The sequence below is a fragment of the Merops nubicus genome, unplaced genomic scaffold (genome assembly GCF_000691845.1).
Source record: "Merops nubicus isolate BGI_N331 unplaced genomic scaffold, ASM69184v1 scaffold1057, whole genome shotgun sequence".
Taxonomy (NCBI): domain Eukaryota; kingdom Metazoa; phylum Chordata; class Aves; order Coraciiformes; family Meropidae; genus Merops; species Merops nubicus.
In genome coordinates this window covers 25324-46222 of record NW_008619406.1, presented here as the reverse complement: position 1 = coordinate 46222, position 20899 = coordinate 25324, and the positions used below count along the sequence as shown (strand labels likewise).

At 42.5% G+C, this 20899-nt stretch overlaps 1 protein-coding gene across 1 annotated transcript in view; it reads right to left on the bottom strand.

Annotated features, from left to right (window-relative positions):
• MSRA (methionine sulfoxide reductase A) overlaps positions 1 to 20655 on the bottom strand; it is a gene marked incomplete at its 3' end in the record, with an annotated part of 50988 nt that extends 30333 nt beyond the window's left edge. The window contains exon 1 of the mRNA XM_008943764.1: positions 20523 to 20655. Coding sequence (XP_008942012.1) covers positions 20523 to 20655 — 133 coding nt within the window. The remainder of the gene's footprint in view (positions 1 to 20522) is intronic.
• Positions 20656 to 20899: the final 244 nt, after the last annotated feature.

The following is a 20899-nucleotide window of genomic DNA, read 5'->3' as shown; positions in this document are numbered from 1 at the left end:
TGGTGGGCGTGCAGCCCAGGCTGGGGGTGCTCCGGCCCAGGTCCTCCCCCCCAGCACCCCCAGGGCCTTCTCCCCAGGGCTGCTCTCCAGCCCCTCATCCCTCAGACTGATCAGTACCTGAGATTGCCCTGACCCCAGTGCAAGGACTTCAGGACTTGTGTCATGTCCTTCTCTTGCCAAAGACAACACAGAGTCATAAGGCAAACAGCTTCCAAAGCCAAGTCCTGTAAGTGAAGAAGGTTACTGAAAAATGAGGGAAGCTGGTTGAAACATTAAAACTTTCCTTTAAGAGCACTGAATAAACCAAACGTTAACACAAGCCCTCAAGTGCTCTGAGAACACAAAGGACAAGTCTTGGAAGAGCAGGAACCTTCTGACTGTTGCATCTGCTGGGAATAGAGGTAGATGATGGCAGAGAGCAGAGAATGACTCCAGAGCCCATCCTGGTGGCACAGACTGCTTCAGTGGGGGCAAGAACCTAAAACCCAAACCACTAAGCCACGTGATCAGAGATCATTAGGAAGCTGAGACCAGTACTTCTACACTGAATTTCAATTTGCCTGAATATTTATGCTTCTTATAGCTCTTAAAGCAAAGTCAGAGAGTAGGAGTGCCTGAGTATTGCTGTCTCATACAAAGCTTTATGTTTCCTTCAACTGTGGCTTGCTCCTGAGAAGGCAAATGGAAACCAAGAATTCCCTTTTGGTTGGGAAGGGAGTGATGTGCCAGGACAACTGCAGAAAGCTCAGGAGTAAGGAGCTCTACTCAAGTCTCCAGAAAAGTGTCTTAAGGGTTTTTTTTTACAAAAATCACTGTAATATCCCAAATTAAAGCAGTATTTGGGCTCTGCTGTGATACAGAAAAAGCATAGATGGAAAAGAGAAGAAAAAAAAAATCTATATATCAACAAGATGCCTGGACTCAATACTGAAATCCAGCTTCAGCCTATAAAGGGAATATTTTTTTTTAATGTCAATTTAGCAGAAAAAAAATGGTTGATTATTTTGCTTAAAAGTTTACAGCTTTTAGCTGCAAAGCCTCTGTACTGTGTTATGCAACATGGGTACAATGGAAAGCAAAGAGTAATGAAATGCAAAGAATACACCATGCAGTGAGAACACCTTTGAAAAGGGATAAATGGAGGTAAATATAGTACCTAGTGACATCCACTTATGGCAAGCTCAGTGTAAGGAGTTGGAAAATATTAAATAATGTGGAATATAAAAAAAGAAATCAGAATAAGATATTCTCATATCTATTCTTTTCCACTAGAACAACAAAACCTGTAGTTTTATCCTTTTCTTTCTAGAGTGGCTTCAGTAAGAGGTTACTACTCTGAGGACATCTCTGAATACAAGGTTAGATTTCTGAAAGATGCCAGTTCTCACCCTTGTGGATCTGGACACCAGTATCTTGCTTAGAAGAAAACTGTAGATATCTTAATACCTGAGAACTGTAGCCTACAATGCAAAAAAACAAAAAAAAAAGAAAAGAAAAAAGGATAGATTTCTCTATTTGTACTCAGAATGTTTCTCTTTCATATCTAACTTTTATTAAATTAATGTGACAGTTATATGATATACATAAATATGACTGGGATCATTATTTCCCTCGTGATTTCCCCAAAACAAATATGTAAAACCCAACACAGGCAACGTGGGTTCACCAGAGACCTCCCACAGACATCAAGCTGAAAAGAGATGGCAGTGGAGCAGAGAACTTCATGATGGGCCATCTTCAGAAGGGTTTCCACCCTTCCATCTCTCAGAATGAAGCAGACCACAGATGTGGCAGAGGAACTGCAGAGAAGTATGTTAAGGATCAGGAAAAAAAAAATCATCAAGTCAAAAAAATGATATTTCTTTCATTTACAGTGCCTTGGCTAAAGGGTACCTTCCCTCTAAGAACCTTTGAAATCTTGCTCTGTCGTTGAAATACAAAATATAGCTATTGACCCTCTTGAAGTGATGCTCCTGAAAGATTATTGATGGACGGGGCTAAAATTCTGCCCAGTGTAAGCAGTAAAAAGTGTGAGAAGGTCACAGGCAGGTGAATCAGAAACATGAAGTCTTTGGTGGGTGTCTGCAAAGAGCAAGAAAGGGGAGTTCAAATCAGAAAAGGTGAAAAAGTTATCTGGATGGTTGATAGAAAAAGAGATTAAAAGAACTTAAAATTACGATAATCAAAGGAGTTTAAAGGCAGAAGATTGACTGGGCAGAGAAGGCCAAGCAGCTGCAGAGAGCTCATGGGGAACAGGTTGGCTACTGCTCAACTTAGGGTTGATCAAGGCAATGTAGCTGCAGTCTAAGCTATGCACTAGAGTCCCTGACTCCCCAGAGCTCTTGTACCCAGGCTGATCTTTGACATCACAAAGCATTTTGACAAATGATTTCATAGCCTGCAGCTTGGCAATCAGGATATTGTGAAGCCTAGGTCAGCACCTCTTCTGGTGTCACCTCTCAAGGCAGCTCTTCAGCCACCATCAGGGAACCATAAACTGTTCTCTGTTAACTGTAGATGGTGTTGAAGCACTTGTAGGAAAATGTTTTATTGTCTTTAACCAGGAAGATAAAACCAGCAACACTAACAAAGGGCTCCTTGCAATCACAGCCCCTCCTGAGTGTACACTGCAGCAAGGGGTTCTCTTTCTGCTAGAAAAAAAACATGTTGTTGTGAAGAACAAGTTCCCTCTGAGCCAGCAATGGGCCCCCATGGCCAAGAAGGCCAGTGGTGGGTTCTGTGACCTCCTCCCTTCCCTCTCTTATTTAATTATATGTATTGTATGTTATGTAATTATATGTAATGTATTCATTATATGCAAGTTGTAGCTGCCACCTCACCATGCAAGGTGCTGTGCAACTACAGACTGAGAGACATCCTTGCCAGCCCCTGAAACTGCTGGAAAGAATGAAATCTGCCTTAATGGAAAGCTCATTTTTCCCAACCACCCTCCTGAAGGTCCCTGCAATGAGAAGAGGTGGCTTGTTCTATGGCCAGCATCATCTGAGGCTACATGAACATTTTAGAATAGCTCATTTCTGGCAAGTGGAATACTTCATTCCTAGAACCTCACCCTGAGCATAAAACTCCACTGACTGAGAATCTTCTTAAGGACACCATGAAAAATATGCTCCACGGTGTCACAGGTTTCACAAAGCCCATTAACCACTGGAAAGAGATCAAATGCCAACTAATCTATTTCTCCAGATGCATGACCTATATTTGAGATCAGATTTAAAAAATAAAGGCAAGTAGATCAATCGTTAGCCTTTAATAAATCTGTACAGAAATTTCACCTTTTTTTTTGTGGCAAACCTTTTAGGCATTATTAATTCTCACCCAAATTTTAATGAATGGCTCTGCCAAAGCTTAACCTCAAGAAGTCACCTAAAATGAATTATTACCATGATTAATTATGCTGAAATAGGCAAATAAGAACAACCTTTATTTCAGCCACTGATAGAACTAATTAAAATTGACTCTAGTAAACAGTGTACTGCTACTTACACATAACAAAAAACATATTTTAGGGTTTTTTTTTTGCTAAAACAGAAATGTTATAATTCACATTAGAGCAGTGAAAGCATTTACCTCCTGCTTAAATCTAATGAACAATCTTTGTATCTCACTATCCATTATTTCTATTCAACCAGTCACAAATCAAGAGTTTTAAATTATAGGTCACTTGTATCCTTTCTAAAATCCCCATTGAAATGAGAGCACTTAAGAAAAGCAAAGAAAGGATTTTAATTCAAGCAGAACCAATATACTTTGATATTAATTCATCCTAAAAGAAATGTCCAATTTGGATGTCCAAAAGTATTTGGAAGATAATGAGAAAAAAAAAAGAGTCATTGTGACAACAAGAAAAGGAGTAATTGTTAATCTATTAAAAAAAACCACCAAAACTCAAAGAAGTAATAAATTTATCAAATCCAGGTTGGATGGGGCTTCATGCAATGTGGTCTACTTGAAGTAGACCTTCAGGCTAGAAGTAGCCTGAAGGTTAGATTATTTGGTGGACAATTAGAAGTATGTCCAAATCATACAATGGTTTGGGTTGGAAGGCACCTTCAAGATCCTCTAGTTCCAACCCCCTGCCACAGGCAGGGACATGTCCCACTAGACCAAGTTACTCAAAGCCCCATCCAGCTTGACCTTGGACACCTCCAGTTCAGCTTCCATGGACAACCTGGGCCATTGTCTCACCACACTCAGAGTGAAGAATGTCTTCCTTACACCTAAGCTAAACCTCCCCTCTGTGAGTCTGAACCCATGACTCCTCATTCTATCACTACAAAACCTTGTGAAAAGCCCCTCCCCAGTTCTCATAGGCCCCTTCAGCCAGTGAAAGGCTGCAGTAAGGTCTCTCTGGAGCCTTCTCTTCATGAGAGACACCATTTCTTTCTTACAGGTACCACTCTTTGGAGAACACATGAACCTGTGTCCCTGTCCATCATTCCTTCCCTTCACAAGCTTTACTGAGAACATCCCTCTTGTAATGCTCAGCACTCATAACAGCTTCCAGGTTTTACTACAACAACTACTACTACACTTAGGGGCTTCACCTAGTCAGAAGGGGATATTCCCCATGTCCCCCTACATCACTAGCCAGAGGGATTCTCTCTCCTTCTTCCATTTTTGCCTTCTTATGAAGAAGAGATTCCCCTACAGGGAGGACACGATGGCCCTGAACTCTGCACTTTGCCTGCAAGGTCCACATTGCAGAGGAAGGATCAGGAGCAGATATTTCTCCATGGCAGATGGATGATTAATGTGTTCTGCTCCATCCTCTTCATCTCCCACTTTACCTGCAGGGAAGTGTCCAGCTTCCTCACGTGATCATCTAGGAATGAGCTTCCATGTGGAAAGCTGGGTGCCCTTTAGAAGTGTGCCAGAGCCTGAGGGGTACATTATCTGGTGGCCACTTTAACCACTAACTGTGTGACACTATTGACACCTAAGATGACACTGACATTTGCATTTTGGTTTCCAAATTTCCACATTCAAGACTATGCCCATAAAAGCAAATTAAATGGTACCAGGGAACATCTCCAGCACATTTCTGCAACCTGATGGTTGCAGGATGAGAACTGTGGGTCACTGGAAGATGTGTGGGTCTACAGACTCCCACAAAATTAACCTCTCCTACATTTTCTCTTCTCCTAAGCCTGACAGAAGTCTCGACTCCACCATGCCCTGGACCAGCTGTTATTATTCACATAAGACACTCTCCTTTATAAACACACTGATCTTGTATATGAAATGCAGACTTAAAGAAGGGATTAAAAACATAGGAAAAAAAAAAATACTTTCATTTAGCAAGCTTATAGGAAAAATTAAAAGATACTAATAAATGCTGTGTCTATAAGCTGGTCTAAATCTATCTAAAATGTCCCACAGTGAAGTCTTACATCAGTTATTATTGAAACATTAAATGCTTTTCTTACTGGCTTACAGCAATCAATTTAACTTTCAGTCATCTTGTACCCATATGTGCTGCTCCTGTTGATGAAATGGCTATTAATAAAGGAATAGATGGCTATGAATTAAAGCAAGCTCTACTTAATCACATTAATCCAGAGTATGTTAAAGGCTTCAATTTTCTAAATAATTTTGGGCTTAATGCCTCTGAGATGGGCAGACTGTTCTATTGATGCAGCATCTGGTCCAATTTAAGCTGCATTGTGAAGGAGGAATTGTTAGGCCCTTGCAAAAATAAGGAAGAGTGACAGTTTTAGGGATGCAACCAAAACTGCTACAGCTGAGACAAAAGCTACTGCAAGATATTGAAAGAGGCCGACAACAATTAAAAGGCAGCCCACTGCTCTGCAAATGCAACTCCACTGTTCAGTGAATTGTATATGATTAACTTACTCTTCCTGATGGGATGAGTACTCCACACACTTAACCATCACTGTATTTTCCAGTCATTGAACATCCAACAGCTGCTGCTGTGAAATATGTTCACTTACCCATTACATTGGGTTACCAATTAGAGAGGAATTATTTAAAAGGGAATGGCACAGCCACTAACACTATCCTTGCAGAAGCAGCAATTTCTGGCATCAGGGTTGGGTTGTTTTTTTTTTTTGATCCCCAAGGATTTTTTTTTATTACTATTATTATTTTGGTTGTGTCAAGGTAGTAGTTTTACAATGAAATAGGATTTAGCTTGGCTTGCAGCACTGAAATACTGCTGCATTCAATTAAGGAGATAGAGAAAAAGTGTTTTGAATACTTCTGGGGGAATAAAAACCTTAATAGGGGAATTAGTTTTTAGAACATTTCTGCAGGAGGAAGATTTTTTAAAACTCACATCTTCAGAGGTCTTCAATGAAGGGGAGAATATGTTACAGTCCATCCACTGGAAAGAAAATATTACCTTTGCTATTACATTTTTGTTATACTTAATATGTCAAAATCACCCGTTTCAAGGGCAGATCTTTTACCCAGTAACCACTATGAATAAAAACAGTAAGTCCAGTGAATTTAGTGCATTTGTACAATATATGTTAAGTACTGAATGAAGCCACTAAGTTGCACTCTGCAGGGTGCTAAAAATCTCTGTAAATTTATTTCAATTAAAAGTAATCTTTTCATGAACTACACAGAGCAGGTTTAGGGGGCAGACACTGCATATAGAGTGGATTATCATATATAGTAAAATTTGGGCACTTGTAAAGTGCCCAAAAAATATTGTATATGATAGACTATAGTGTCTCTTTCTGCATCCTATAGGACTAGAAAGGAACCAGAATTTTAGAGAGGAGATTGAAAGTTATGTTTCATAGAAAATGTTTGATAGATTGTTCTTTTTTGGCTGAATAAAACAATTCAGATAGATAACTACTTAAATATCTGTTGAAATTCTCTGTGACTACAGAAGATAAAACTTTAGATTCTCCCTTGTTACCTCTGCTTTGCTCCAATGTTCAGCAGCAGAAAAATCCACATAGCTGTAGATTTCAAAGCTCTTTATAAGATAAAATATCTCCTGTTTGAGAAATGAGAACAATAGGCAGGAAGAGCTGAAGGTCACCCCAGCCAGCCTGGGAGCCAGGAACAGAAGGAAATCAGCTGAGTCTCAAGGTGAGAGCCCAGCTGAGGAGCTCCTCCTCCTTTCTGCAAGACCTTCAGCTCCAAAGAGCTGCCAGGAAAAGCCCAACATTAAAACCAGTGCTGAGGAACATGAAAGGGAAGAGCAACAAAAGGGAAGAACACACATCCCAACCAAGGCCATGGTGCTTGGAGAGAGAAATGTCTGTTACCTGCTTTCAGGGCCAGGGTAATTAAATGGGAAGATCTTTCCCTGCTGAATTCAGGGAGAAGTTTCACATCTAGGAGGGGTTTCAAAGGGAGGTTGCATGGCTGGTGTGAGAACTGCAGTGGTAGCTGAGGGAATCTTGGAAGAGGTGAGAAAAGAGGGAGTTATTTTGTCATAACTTTCTGAAAAAAAAATGTTACTTGGAAAAGTTTTATCTGATCTTTATCAAATGCAACGGGGGGAGTAGTTCTGATAGTTAAGTTGCTCCTCAAACTCTGGGCTATTCTTCTCATGAAGTGCTATTAAATAGGCCTAAGTACAAATAAATAACCACTTATCGTGCCAGTGATATAAAAACTCCCAGCTAGGTGCAACGCTATGGCAACAGCTTTTGTCAACCACTCTTTGACACTGCAGCAGAGCTCCTCTTTAACAATTCAAATGCAGAAAGATGAGAATAAAGGAGGCAAAAAGCAACCAAGTGATAGCCCTGCTCACAGCTCAATTGTTCTGATGAATTCTGCCCTCGAACGTTACAGGAACATATCATGTGTAGACAAATTCTATTTCATGGGAACAATGAGTCTGCATGGAGAAAAGTCTATTATCATACTGAAAATAAAGGAATTAGAGAAGAATCAAAGGCAATAAATAGATGAATGTGCCATAAGATACTTGGTGTTACACTCAGTTGGTCTGCAGAATTTGCTTTCCATATCTGTTGTGACATTATTTATTCCTGTACCTTTAGTAAAAGCTTAAAAGTGCCTATTACAGGAGCAGCAGCAACAAATGAAGTTTTGCAGCAATTTTTTTCCCCTTTTTTTCATAAATTATTTTGTTTTCCACAGCTGCCTGAAATAATCACCCTTCCAGCAGGCTTTAGAAATCATTCTCTTTATTATGCAAAGTTCCTTAAATCCTCGCTGCTACATGAAAGATACTGTTAATCATAGGAGACTTTGGTGAGGTTCAGAATGTGTGAATCTCTGGGAATGACCAAGATGAGTATTTTGCTCTTCCTAGTTAATTAGCTATGAAACAGTGGGAGCTGGTACCAAAATATTGCACTCCTTTGGTGTGATAGCCCTCGGCTCAAAGAGCTGCTCGGGGCGTTGGATGCCTGGATCCCAAATGACTCTCAGAATAAGAGGCATTCATCTCTTAGAGCATCCAAGCTACCAGGCTAGAGGACATGCTCAGGAAGCACATTGGTAACTCGATGAAGCAAGGCCACTGTGAAACCACAAATGTCCAACCTCAACCTCCCCTGGGGCAACTTGAGGCCCTTTCCTCTTGTCCTGCTCCTTGGGAGCAGAGCCCGACCCCCCCCTGGCTCCAGGCTCCTGTCAGGAGCTGTGCAGAGCCAGAAGGTCTCCCCTGAGCCTCCTTTGCTCCAGGCTCAGCACCCCCAGCTCCCTCAGCTGCTCCTCCCCACACTTGGCCTCTAGACCCTTCATCAGCTTTGTTGCCCTTCTCTGGATGCCATAAAGCCAGATGGGAAACTTGCTTTCTTCTACTGATTAAGGCAATCTAGGGTAAGGAGGAGGAGGAGGCAAAAAAAGGCAAGATCCTGGAACCTATTCTGATGGTTAACAGGTTTTTTTATATCGTTTCATGCTACACACACTGTGGGAAGCCAAATCTGGGACCTCTGCTTTTTCTGTACAAGAATCTCATCTTGGTTGCTTTTGTACCCACCACATTTCCATTTTGGATCAGACGTTTTTGAATGTTCAGAAGCAGAAGGAAGAAGAGGTCTCCTCCCCATCCAAAATCTGACCTACTTAACTGATGAAAACTGGATTCTGCCTTCTTTGCACTTTCTAGCTAGGTGCCTAAATTCAGCTCACAGAGCATGGACACCAGTCTAGGGGTTGGAACTGGGGGATCCTTGTGGTCCCTTCCAACCCTGACAGATTCTGATCTGTTTTAGCAGAGGACTTTAGAGCCCTAATGGCTCAATGGTTGGACTTGATGATCTTGGAGGTCCCTTCCAACCTAAAGGATTCTATGATTCTATGATTTGATTTTAGCTTCACTTTAAGACTTCTGAGTGGATCACAAAGGCAGGCTGGGAGATTGCATCGTGAGTGGAGGACTCATCCCTCCTGTCTTTGAACACCTGCAGAAGGGCTAAAGTGTCCCTGAACAGAGAGGAACGAGGCAACAAATAAAATGAAGCCATTTGTTAAACCAAAATAAATGAAGCTGGGAAAATTCATGGTCCCATCTGCACCCACCGGTTCAGGGTCCTTTCTGCTGAAGAGAAGAGCACTGCCAAAAACTGAAGGAAGAACCCTGACCACTTTTCTCACTGTGCACAACCCACTCAGACACCAATAATATTAGTTGTAATAAAAACAACAACTTGTAGGACTCTTGCAACTCTCTGCAGCTTCAAAACACTGCACAAACAAGGCTTCATCAGTGAGACTGGACCTTCTTTTGCCAACACTTGTTTCCTTCTTGGCAACCACTTTTCTCTTTTATCTTACCTATTAACAGACTGAGACAAATTCCTTCCTGATGTAACACCATTGACATCAGCAGAATTATGTCTAGGATCAATTTGGCCCAATTTATTATTTTTTTTTAATAGATGATAGGAGTATTTTAATGGTGTTCCACTTGAGTTGGAACAAAGAATCTTCACAGCATTCAGAACACATAATGACATGATTAAACCCTGTATCCTTTCCAGAAAACCTAAAACGCTATAATTATAACACAAAAATTGAGAAAGAAAAAATAAAAAGAAACAAAAAAGAAGTAAACAATGTGAAATGATGGTAGGGGATGATAATGCAAACTTTCAATTTAGCAGATAGTACCTGTCACTTCTCCAGGAGGAATAAAGGGAAGTCATGGACAGAAGAAATTATAACCTCCTTAATAACAGAGGCTGGAGAACCTCCTCTAAAGCAGTCTCCTTTGGAGAAGGAAAATAATCTTACATATCAGTGAGGTGGGTAAGCCATGACTAAGCTGAACATACTTTAGGAAGATAAACAAATCCTACTTTAAAGCTTCACAGTGATGGCAAAGTTTCTACTTCATTTTGGATTCTCTGCTAACCTTTATAATTAAGGAGATGCATCTTAGTCAAGGCTGCCAGCTACAAGGCATGTTTGGGACTCGAAGGGTATCTCTGCTCTTTAGCTGGCTCCTGAGATGAACAGGATGGTGACTCTGCCTGCAGGAGTACCTGAAGGGTTCTCCAACCCCTCTGCCTCTAGAAGGACTGAACCCAACAGAAGGCACAACAGAGGAGGCAGAAGTGTTGTGATAGGGCCATGAAGAGCTCAACAGTGCCCATGGGCCATGAAGCCTTTCTCCCCAAACATGTCTCCAGAGAGTACCATATGGTTATTCAGCTCCAGGGAGGGGATCCTGCCCCTCTGCCAGCTCTGGGAGACCCCCCTGCAGTGCTGGGGCAGCTCTGGAGTCCTCAGCACAGCAGAGCCAGGGAGCAGCTGGAGCGGGGCCAGAGGAGCCCCAGCAATGCCCCGAGGGGGGAACCCCTCTGCTGGGAGCCCAGCAGGAGAGAGTTGGGCTGGGGCAGCTGAGAGGAGAAGGCTCCAGCTGGGGAGACCTGCTGGGGGCTGCCAGGGGCCTGCCAGAAAGCTGGGGGGGACTTTGGAGCAGGGACTGTTGGGACAGGACAAGGGGGGATGGTTTGAAACTAAAAGAGGGAGATTCAGACTAGAGAGAAGGAAGAAATTGTTGCTGCTGAGGGTGTTGAGCCCCTGGCCCAGGCTGCCCAGAGAGGTGGTCGCTGCCCCCTCCCTGGCACCATCCCAGGGGAGGTTGGATGAGCTCTGAGCACCCTGCTCTAGCTGCAGATCTCCCTGCTCCCTGCAAGGGGTTGGACTGGATGAGCTTTAAAGGTCCCTTCCTACCCAAACCATTCCATGGTTCTGTGCTAACTCTCTCCCTGCTCCCAGCAGGCTCCCATGCAGGCTGGAAGGTTTCTGCCATCTCCTTCTAGTTGCCCTGGAGAAGTTTCTAAACTGAGTCCAGGCATAGGTGACCACCCCTTTAACACCAATGTGCTGAGTGTCACCCACTGAGGTTTTACTTGTTCCTTTGACTTCTTCAGACTGAAATGCTGGTACCTGACCACAGCCAAAGCCACTCCTCCACTGGACAGCACACAGCTCAGGGAGCTGGGCTCATGCTTCTGGTGACAACAGCCCTCTTCTCCTGTTCTTCTGGAGGTGCTGCAGCAGATGCCACCAAATGCTCTAGCACCAAGTAATGAGAGTGCAGCTCTATTTCTCCTCACTGACAAGATTCCTGAGAAGGACCATCACAGTCTGCATCATGCTCCACTTCAAAACCCAGTAACAGCCTGGGAACCCAAGGGCACTATACTTGAAACTTCTTTCCACTTATTTCTTTCCACTTATTGAGAAGCTTGATGCAGTTGGAGATGTCCCTGCTGAATGCAGAGGGGTTAGACTAGCTGACCCTTGGAGGTCCCTTCCAACCCAAACATTCTATGATTCTCTACTCAAATCCAGGCAGTGGCACGTACATACATACTGGATGCTGATATAATGGCTTAGCATATTAATTAAAATTCTCTTAGAGTATCATTTCTCCAACTCTCTGCAGCAATCTGTTGTCTTTTCCTTAGTACACTTTGGGAGGAAAGGATCTTTAGTTTTCTCCCTGTGCTTCACCCAGCAAGGTCACAGTCCCTTCCAAGTCTTGCATTCAGAACATTAATGACACTTTTTTGGTATTTTTCTTCTGCTGCTGCACTGCTTTAGCAGAAAGCCAAGTGCATAGACTTTATGGAAATGTGACATTAGAACAGAATCACTCGAAGGCATTTCAGCTACAATTAACATTTTTCACTCCTCGGAAGGAAAATAAAAATAGTTTCTAATTGAATCACTTCACTGAATAAACACTAGAGAAAACCAAGGAGGGAACGAGCAGACAAAAAATCAGGTTAGCCACATGTCAGGGTTGGGGTTTTTTGCAGGCAGATTTGATCTGGGTGTTAGCACTGTGGGAACACGGGCAGGCAAGCAGGGCTGGGATGTATTTTTGTGCTCAGTAATAGGCACAGACGTGTCTCCAGGCCTGCACCACGTGAAGAGCTGAGGAGGCAAAGCTGGGAATTCCTTCTTCCTTCTACCCAGCCAGAGAACTCCTAGGACCCACGGGGGCTGGTTATGAATAGAATCATGGAATAGAATCATAGAATCATTTAGGTTGTAAAAGACCTTTAAGATCATCAAGACAAATGAAGTTACCCCAGCACTGCCAAGTCACCACTAAATCATGTCCCTGTGCATCACACCTTTTAAATACCTCCAGGGATGGTGACTCCACCACTCCCCTGGGCAGCCTGTTCCAGGGCTTAACAAACAGAATCACAGAATTGTTCAGGTTGGAAAAGACCTTTAAGAATATCCCCAAGTCCTTGTGCTCAGGGCTACTCCCAACCTACTCATTCCCCAGAGTGAATCTGTGCCCTTGGATCTTGCCCTTGGTCCTTCAGCATCTTCACCACACCACAGTTTGGTGTCGTTGGCAAACTAGCTGAGGGTGCACTCAATTCCACTGTCCATGTCACCAACAAGGATGTTAAACAGTGTCACTCCAAATATGGACCCCTGAAGAAAACTACTTGTGTTTTATTCTCATTAAAAAACAAATAAAAATCCAGCCATGCCATTCATCTTCTCCTCAGTGTCTTCTCCCACCAAGAGTGCCCTGCTTACATGTTTTTTTTCCTCCTGGAAAGGAGTGTACATGTGTGGTGGGTTCAACAGAAATGAAGACCTGATCACAGCAGAAGTGTATGATGCCACAAATCACCAGTGGGCCTTTCTGTACAAAATGGGCAGCAGAACTGGAGCAGGAGTGGCCCCATATGGAAATGAGGCATAGGTGGTAAGGGAGAAGTGGTACCTCTGTCATAACTCCACCCAGAACTTGTAGTACTTACTTTTACTAAACTTAATTTCCTCGGCTTGTGAAGTGAGATTTACAGAAGAAAGACAGAACTGGAGTGGTTGATAAACCTCCTGAGAACATTATCACCTGCACACTTTTTGTTGTGAAAAATGTATGGACAAGTTTTAAGCAGCTGCAGCAAAGAAACTATTTTGTGCTACTAACAGCATTAGCAGCTCAGAACATTTGCTTTGGTATTCACTACTAGGAGGATTTGAGGGACTCAACCAGCTTCAGAGAGTGGAAGGATCCCTCTTACCAGGCCAGGCTGAGAGCCCTGGGGCTGCTGAGCTGGAGAAGAGAAGCCTCAGAGGGGATCTGAGCAGTGCTGAGCAAGAGCTAAAGGGCCCCGGGGGGCAAGAGGCTGGGGCCAGACTCTGCTCAGTGGTGCCAGCGACAGGACAAGGGGCAACGGGCACCAACTGGAACCCAGGAGGTGCCACCTGAGCAGGAGGAGAAACTTCTCTGCTGGGAGGGTGGCAGAGCCTGGCCCAGGCTGCTCAGAGAGGTTTTGGAGTTTCCTGCTCTGGAGAGATTCCAAACCCTCCTGGGTGTGATCCTGGGCACCCTGCTGTGGGTGAGCTGCTGGAGCAGGGGGTGGGATGGGATGAGATGATCTCCAGAGGTCCCTCCCACCCCACCATGCTGGGATTCTGTGGTTCTGTGACCACCTGTAGTAACCACCACTTCTGGGAGGACAGTTTGGTAGACTGGCATTGGTGGGGGTTTTTTTGATTCATCTCCATAGCAAAACCAAAGTGTAAGAGAACCTCAGCAGCCCCAGCACCAACGGCACCATCAGGTTTTTCACAAATACATCTTTGTCACAAATCCATGTTCCCATGCCTAAAATCAGAAGCAGCTTCCTGCTGCTCCACCTTCTTCTCACAGTGACATGGTGAACATCCCAGCCCAATCCTGCACAGAGTCTCTTCTGAAAATGAAAGTCCTTTGGGAACTTTACATAGGCTCCAGGTCAGAAGATTTTGTCTTTGACTTGTTCTGTAATAGTTCTTCCAACCTCTGGGGCTATCACATTTTCATCTTATATATATGTTTAATAAAACCAGGAGATGAGAAAGATGGAAACAAGACATCTCAGTGGAATACAATTCAAATAAAGTTGTTAATAATAAATAATATATTTAGTATTTATACTGCTGCTGCTACCTAAGCCTGTGATTATGGGCAATGCTGACATAAATAGATAGAAGACACAGAGGAGAGCACTGAGGCTATCAGGATTTGAAATTTGCCACAAGGCACAATCAGGTATCTAAATAATAAATACAAGTTTAATTTCTTCAAGCCTGAATTGGCCAAGATATTAAGACTAAGAAGTCAAATTCTGAAATGGAAATGTAAACTTAGCCTTGATTAGAGATGCAGCAGAACTCCCTGAGCAGAGCAGAGACCATCCCTTGTGGACAGGGAGCTGGTGGGGTTTAGAGAGTGGCTGCTAAAAATGCTTATTGTGCCTTTTTTATTTTTAAATAATGAATGTAGAGAACACATTTCTGTATCCTGGTGCCCTAAGGCAGAGTGAAGTCTTCTTGGACAACAAGAAGCACTTCTGTTGAAAGAGAACATCATTCATGTCAACAGTTTCCTAGGTGGAACTGCAAGACAGCAGGTAGCTGGAATTCAATGGCTCTGTTACTTTCCCTGTTGCCAAGGTTTGAATGCTGCTGCAGCATCTGCTGTCCCCCCTCCAAAGCATTTCTGAAGTGAAATTCATTTTACTTCACGACTTAGCAGCTGCATCGAGGACAAATGGAAGTTTGTAGGGTTCTACCAAGATTCTGTCTGCACATCTAGGAGGGTCCTAGGACTGCAGGCTCATGATTACAGAGGAACAACTGTGGCCTAGTTCATAACAATTATCTATTTTCTACAAAATCTTGTTCTTCAATTGCTACAAAAACAGCACAAAACACTGACATCCACACTCCATGGCATTAAGGTTGATCAATACAGTATTTTGTATTTTGCTTGGCTGCCCTTTCCTTCCTTCCTGACAGGTGAACTAGGAAAATAAAGAGGGGGGAGAGGTGGAGCAACTGGCCCATAGTATCACAGCATGTTGAACAGATCAAGGGCATGGTGAACACTGATGTTCTCTGCAGAATCTATAAGTCATTAAAATTCCTATATCCTGTTTTTGTAAGGAAAAAAGAAAGGAACAGACAAAGGCACAATGGGAATCTAATCTCTTCACAGTGATTTAATAATAAAAGAAAACATTCTGAGCCATTCTCATTACTGCTTGGAAATTTTAATCTCGTGGACTTAGCTGCTGTTGATGGAAACCTTCAGATACCTTTATAAGCTACAGAAAGCAAGGGGAATATTTGTGGTTTAATTTAAGGATTTTGGAGAGTCAGAGTCACTATTTTTGGAACAGAGATGTCTAAATGAAGGGCTTCTCAAATAACACAAGGCACTGTCTCAACGTGCTGATGGTTTGTCAAAGGGCTTTCATCTGTATTTTGTGGAGAACAGGAAATCTGAGAAGGAAATATTTTCCCATATCCCATTTTCTCTGGGTTGCTATTAATAACTTGTGAAAATTGCCAGTCAGATCTTCTGTTGTTGGCTTTAATGATCACACTGTTTATGCATAAGTGTGTCAAATCAGCCCCATATCAACTCCTCCTCAGGCACCTCCTTTCTTAAAGCAACATCATGCCAGCCACCAACCTCCTGTGGACTCCACTGGTTGTCTTGCTCTCTCTTTCAACTCTAAGATGAAGTAGAGATGGAATTAACTTTGTAAATCACCAACTGACCGAAGGGATAGGAGGTAACAGAGCAAGAAATTAATTTTGCCTTTCTCCATCCTCTTCCATCAGCTATTTAGAAGTCTTCCAGATGACCTTTGGAAGCCTAGACATTTTAAGGAGAGCTGGAACTCCTACATATAAGAATCAGTCAAAATACTAATTGGTATTCAAGAGGCAATACAACTCCTCAGAAAAACGTGGGTTTGGTGCATAGGAAATGTGAAAGAACTTCACAAGGAAGTGTTTTATATAACTCAACACACAGCCTAAGTCTTGTAGTTTACTTTCCTATTCCATTGTTCATTATTAAGAAAATGGGACTGGTGTAGAAGAGAATTTGCTTCAGAAAGGTGCTAGAGAACTGACTAGATTACAAATTGGTTTAACTAAATACACTGTTAGGTTCACTAAGCCTTCTAACTAATATCAGCTAACAAATGGGCATCTCCATCTATTTGTCTTACTTTACAGTCAGACAAAGGAGAAAAAAAACCCAAAGGAAAACAAAATCACCTGCTTAGACATTAACAGCTTGAACCACAAGCCTATAAACTGCCCAGTTTTTAATAAAATCATCATTAGCTGCATATTTTAGATGGTAATTGTACATAACCAGTTTATGAATAACAACTGCAGAGTTTTTTCCCTTCTGATTTCAGTGCCACTCGAGCTATGCAGATTTCTAAAAGCTTATGAATATACAGAGAAACAGAATTGTTCTGAACATCTGTAAGCAAAATGTGAAAAGATGTTTCGTCCTGAATGAACATCCTGGGTTGTCTAATGCTGGCCAAAAATGGGGTATTTATGTATTACGCTGATGCACCCAAAATAGCTGAAAATCCTTCACGCCCTCCACAACGCCTCCTCCAATCCTCATCTGCATGGTTGGCTCCACAAAATGGAAAATATCATTTCCAGCAGTGCATCCAGAAGCTTTAAAGTAACTCAGTTAGCTCTTAAATCTCAATTTAGTGAGGCAAAGCTGCAGCAACGGAGAGGAGACTCTTCAAATGGCCTGTCCCACATCTGGACAGGGTGACACCAGACTGACCCTCCCAAGGAGAATCAGGATTCTCCTGCCCCCCCAGCAGAGAGGTGAATGGTGCTGCTCTGATGAGGATGGAGGTTTCATGGGTGCCACCACAGCGTTGGAACAGTAAGAGAACTGCTGACCCCCCACATTTGAAGACTCAATCTGCAGATCACTTTGTGCTACCCAGTGAGGTCCATCCAATGAAGATCATGGCAGAAGAAATGAACACCACTGGTGAGGAAAACAGACTTGTATTAAGCAACATGAGACTTCTTTTCTAGAAACTACACTAAGAGAAGGAAGACAAGAGAGAAACCCTAAAATTCTTCCTGTTTTCTGAATCAAAACTGATTCAAAAAACCCATCACTGTTTGATATGTGTTGAATGACCTTAGTATGGGGAAAAAGAATAAATCCACACCATTTTTGTCTGAGGTCCAGCCAATAATGTGCTTTTACAGGAAGTGCTAAATGTTTCACCCAAAATACTGTTGCTTTTCCCCTTCAGAGTAGAATACCAGAAAGGTGCTGGGCTGAAATAATGTTCCTGCACAGATCCTCAGGACTTCATGGGTTGAAAGCAAAGCTCAAGGACTTGCCAAAAGGATCCTGTTTAGATGGCCCTGGTGTCCTTTCTAGAGCTGGATGGATATGACTGTTAAGCATTTACCATAGATATGATCTTGCCAGAAGAGATGAATAAAGAAGTGGCAATCACACAGTGCATAACTGAGGTCTACCATCTCATAAGAACTGCTCTTCCCAATGAAAACTATGGCAACCAGAAGCAGCCAGATGGCAATATCTCAGGAGAGCTTGTGAGACCTCTCCTTAAAGAGACTTCCAAAAAGTATGTTCAAAGATGAAAAAAAAATCTTCAAAATAAAAAAAAAAAAAGCAGAATAAAATAGAGCTGGAGGAATCTAAGCAAGAAAAAAACCCAGCCTGCAGAAATGAGTAAATTTTCCAACTCAGCTCAGCTGCACAGCTAGGAACAGGAGTGTGCAGCACAGCCACATCCCATTTATATTCACACAGACAAGGTTATGGAATATGTGTTTATGCTTCTGGACATCTCTGAGCAAAAAAATCCTCCAGTGCCCAGAATCTGGAGGCATAGAAACATCCATAATGCAAATGTGTATAAAAACAAGCCCTAGAAAAATAACCTCAGCTGTGTTTTTGAACTACAAATCTGACTAAAAAAAAACTGTCAGAAAATAGACTTGATTTTTCCCACTTCTTTATTCCAGGATTCTTATTATTTACTATTTTTATTTTTGTTCACTCTTGATAAAACACAGCACATGAAGTAGCTCCAAAAAAGCTCTGAAAGTGTCTCCATCAAGTGCAGAGCTCAGAATACTAAGGAGCTATTCTAAAATATGAAGCCAGCCTATACTGCACATAATGAAAAGAGAAGGTGCCTTTTTCCCCCTGGCCTGGCTACACCATCTTGTCCTGTGTTCACCTCTCTTGTTGGCCAACTGCCAGCACTCAGGATCTTTGGAGAAAGACTCAAAATTCCATCATAACTACCCTCGGTGTAGTGTGTTGGGAAAGAGAAGTTCTGCTGCACATCCTTATTCTACACAAAGAATCTAATTATTTAATACACAGGCCATTAAAAAGAGTGGACAATCATTACCATATAACTCTGGGATGATATATGCTTATAAAAAATTATAAGTGTGCAGGGGAATGATGAAAGTACAAAATGCAAGAGTGCAGAAGTATGAGGAAGTACTAAAACATTTGGATATGTAAGACAGGCATCAGTTCTAATTAGTACAGTCTTGTCTAGAAAACAGAGACATCTGGACAATGCCCTTAACAACAGGCTTCAACTTCTGGTCAGCCCTGGAGGGGTCAGGTAGTTGGATCAGATGATCATTGTAGGTACATTCCAACTGAAATTTCTACTCTACTCTACTCTACTCTACTCTACTCCACTCCATTCCATTCCCTTCCATTCCACTCCCTTCCATTCCACTCCATTCCATTCCACTCCACTCCCTTCCATTCCACTCCCTTCCATTCCACTCCCTTCCATTCCACTCCCTTCCATTCCACTCCACTCCATTCCATTCCACTCCATTCCACTCCACTCCATTCCACTCCACTCCATTCCACTCCATTCCATTCCACTCCACTCCATTCCATTCCACTCCACTCCATTCCACTCCACTCCATTCCACTCCACTCCATTCCACTCCATTCCATTCCACTCCACTCCCTTCCATTCCACTCCCTTCCATTCCACTCCATTCCATTCCACTCCATTCCATTCCACTCCACTCCATCCCATTCCATTCCACTCCATTCCATTCCACTCCATTCCACTCCATTCCATTCCACTCCATTCCACTCCACTCCATTCCATTCCACTCCATTCCATTCCACCATAAAACATCTTTTCACATATTTCCTATTTCCAGGAAGTTTCTGCTTTTTTGGATGCCCTGCCAGACTCCTGCAGAGTTGCTAAAGAGTCCATTATATGTTTGTGCCATTCTTTCTAGCAAGCCCCTGTGACAGATTTTCAGTGAGAACATTGTATCAACTTCAGCACTTGGCATAAAAAGCATTAACAAGGAAAGAAACCAAAAGAAAACCTCCAAGCTGTTCTCCAGCAGTGAGAATAGGAAAGCAAGAATTTGCTTTAAGAGCAGCATTAGTCAGTTGGCTGCCAGTGGTTCTGTGTTTTAGATCAGAGAATGAAACTCTATTGGGTTATTAGTACTGTAGAAGGATTAATATGAGTGCAATGAAAAATAAAGGCAGGGGATTGGTGTGGAAACGACACGGTGCTGTGCACTGAAATGCACAAAACATTAACTAAGAGCAACTCAAATGAGTAATTTAGATTTCTCCATACAACCTCTTGGCTACCTGGAAAGAAAGAGAAAGAATGTGTGCTTTCTGGGTTTTGTTCATACCCAGATACAGCTGAAAGTAAAACCAAAACTCATCCTTTTTCTAAGGATCACATTTGCATGATTTGAAACAGAATTCATTTCCCAAAGAAATTTTTTTCCTCAGTGTATTTTATATATTAATTCATTATTAGGAGATAACGATGGGATTGGGCACACCATTGAAACACTGAGCTGTAGAGTGATTAAGGTTGGAGAAGACCTCTAAGATCAAGTCCAACCATCACCCAACACTCCCATGAGCATTAAACCATGTCCTAAAGTGCCACGTCCACACGTTTTCTGAACCCCTCCATGGCTGGTGACTCCACCATCTCCCTGGGCAGCCTGGGCCAAGGCCTCACCACTCTGCCAGGAGAGAAATTCATCCAAATATCCATGGATTCCATTATAGTTTAGGTCAACCATGGTTGACTAAATACCAAATCTCTTCAGCCACTGCACTCACTCATTTTACTCTTCATTCTCACTCAGTCTCACAGGATTCTACTCACAATCCTTAGAAACCAAAGAGAAGGACTCACCTGAACAGACTTCTCTGTAGGTAGGATTTGGAGTATGTCCTCCTGCGTAACCCACCTGAGTGGAGTAGACTCCCTTCTGTCTCCAGAACTTCCTCTCAGCTCCCCAGAAACAGCCCATACCTGAATATTGCATAAAGTACACACTGTTACATCCAAATCTGCTCCACACAACATTGCTCATGGGCACATTAATAGATACAGCCCATAATGGAAGGAACATCTATAGATAGCACATGACAGCCAACTGTTTCCCAAGATTACACATTATTATGCCAAGAAATCCAGTCTGCATCAGAGCACAACTCAAATAAAGCTTTATTTATGCTTCTGCATATTCACATCTCACACAGGACAAATCCTATAAAGGGTCAAAGGCC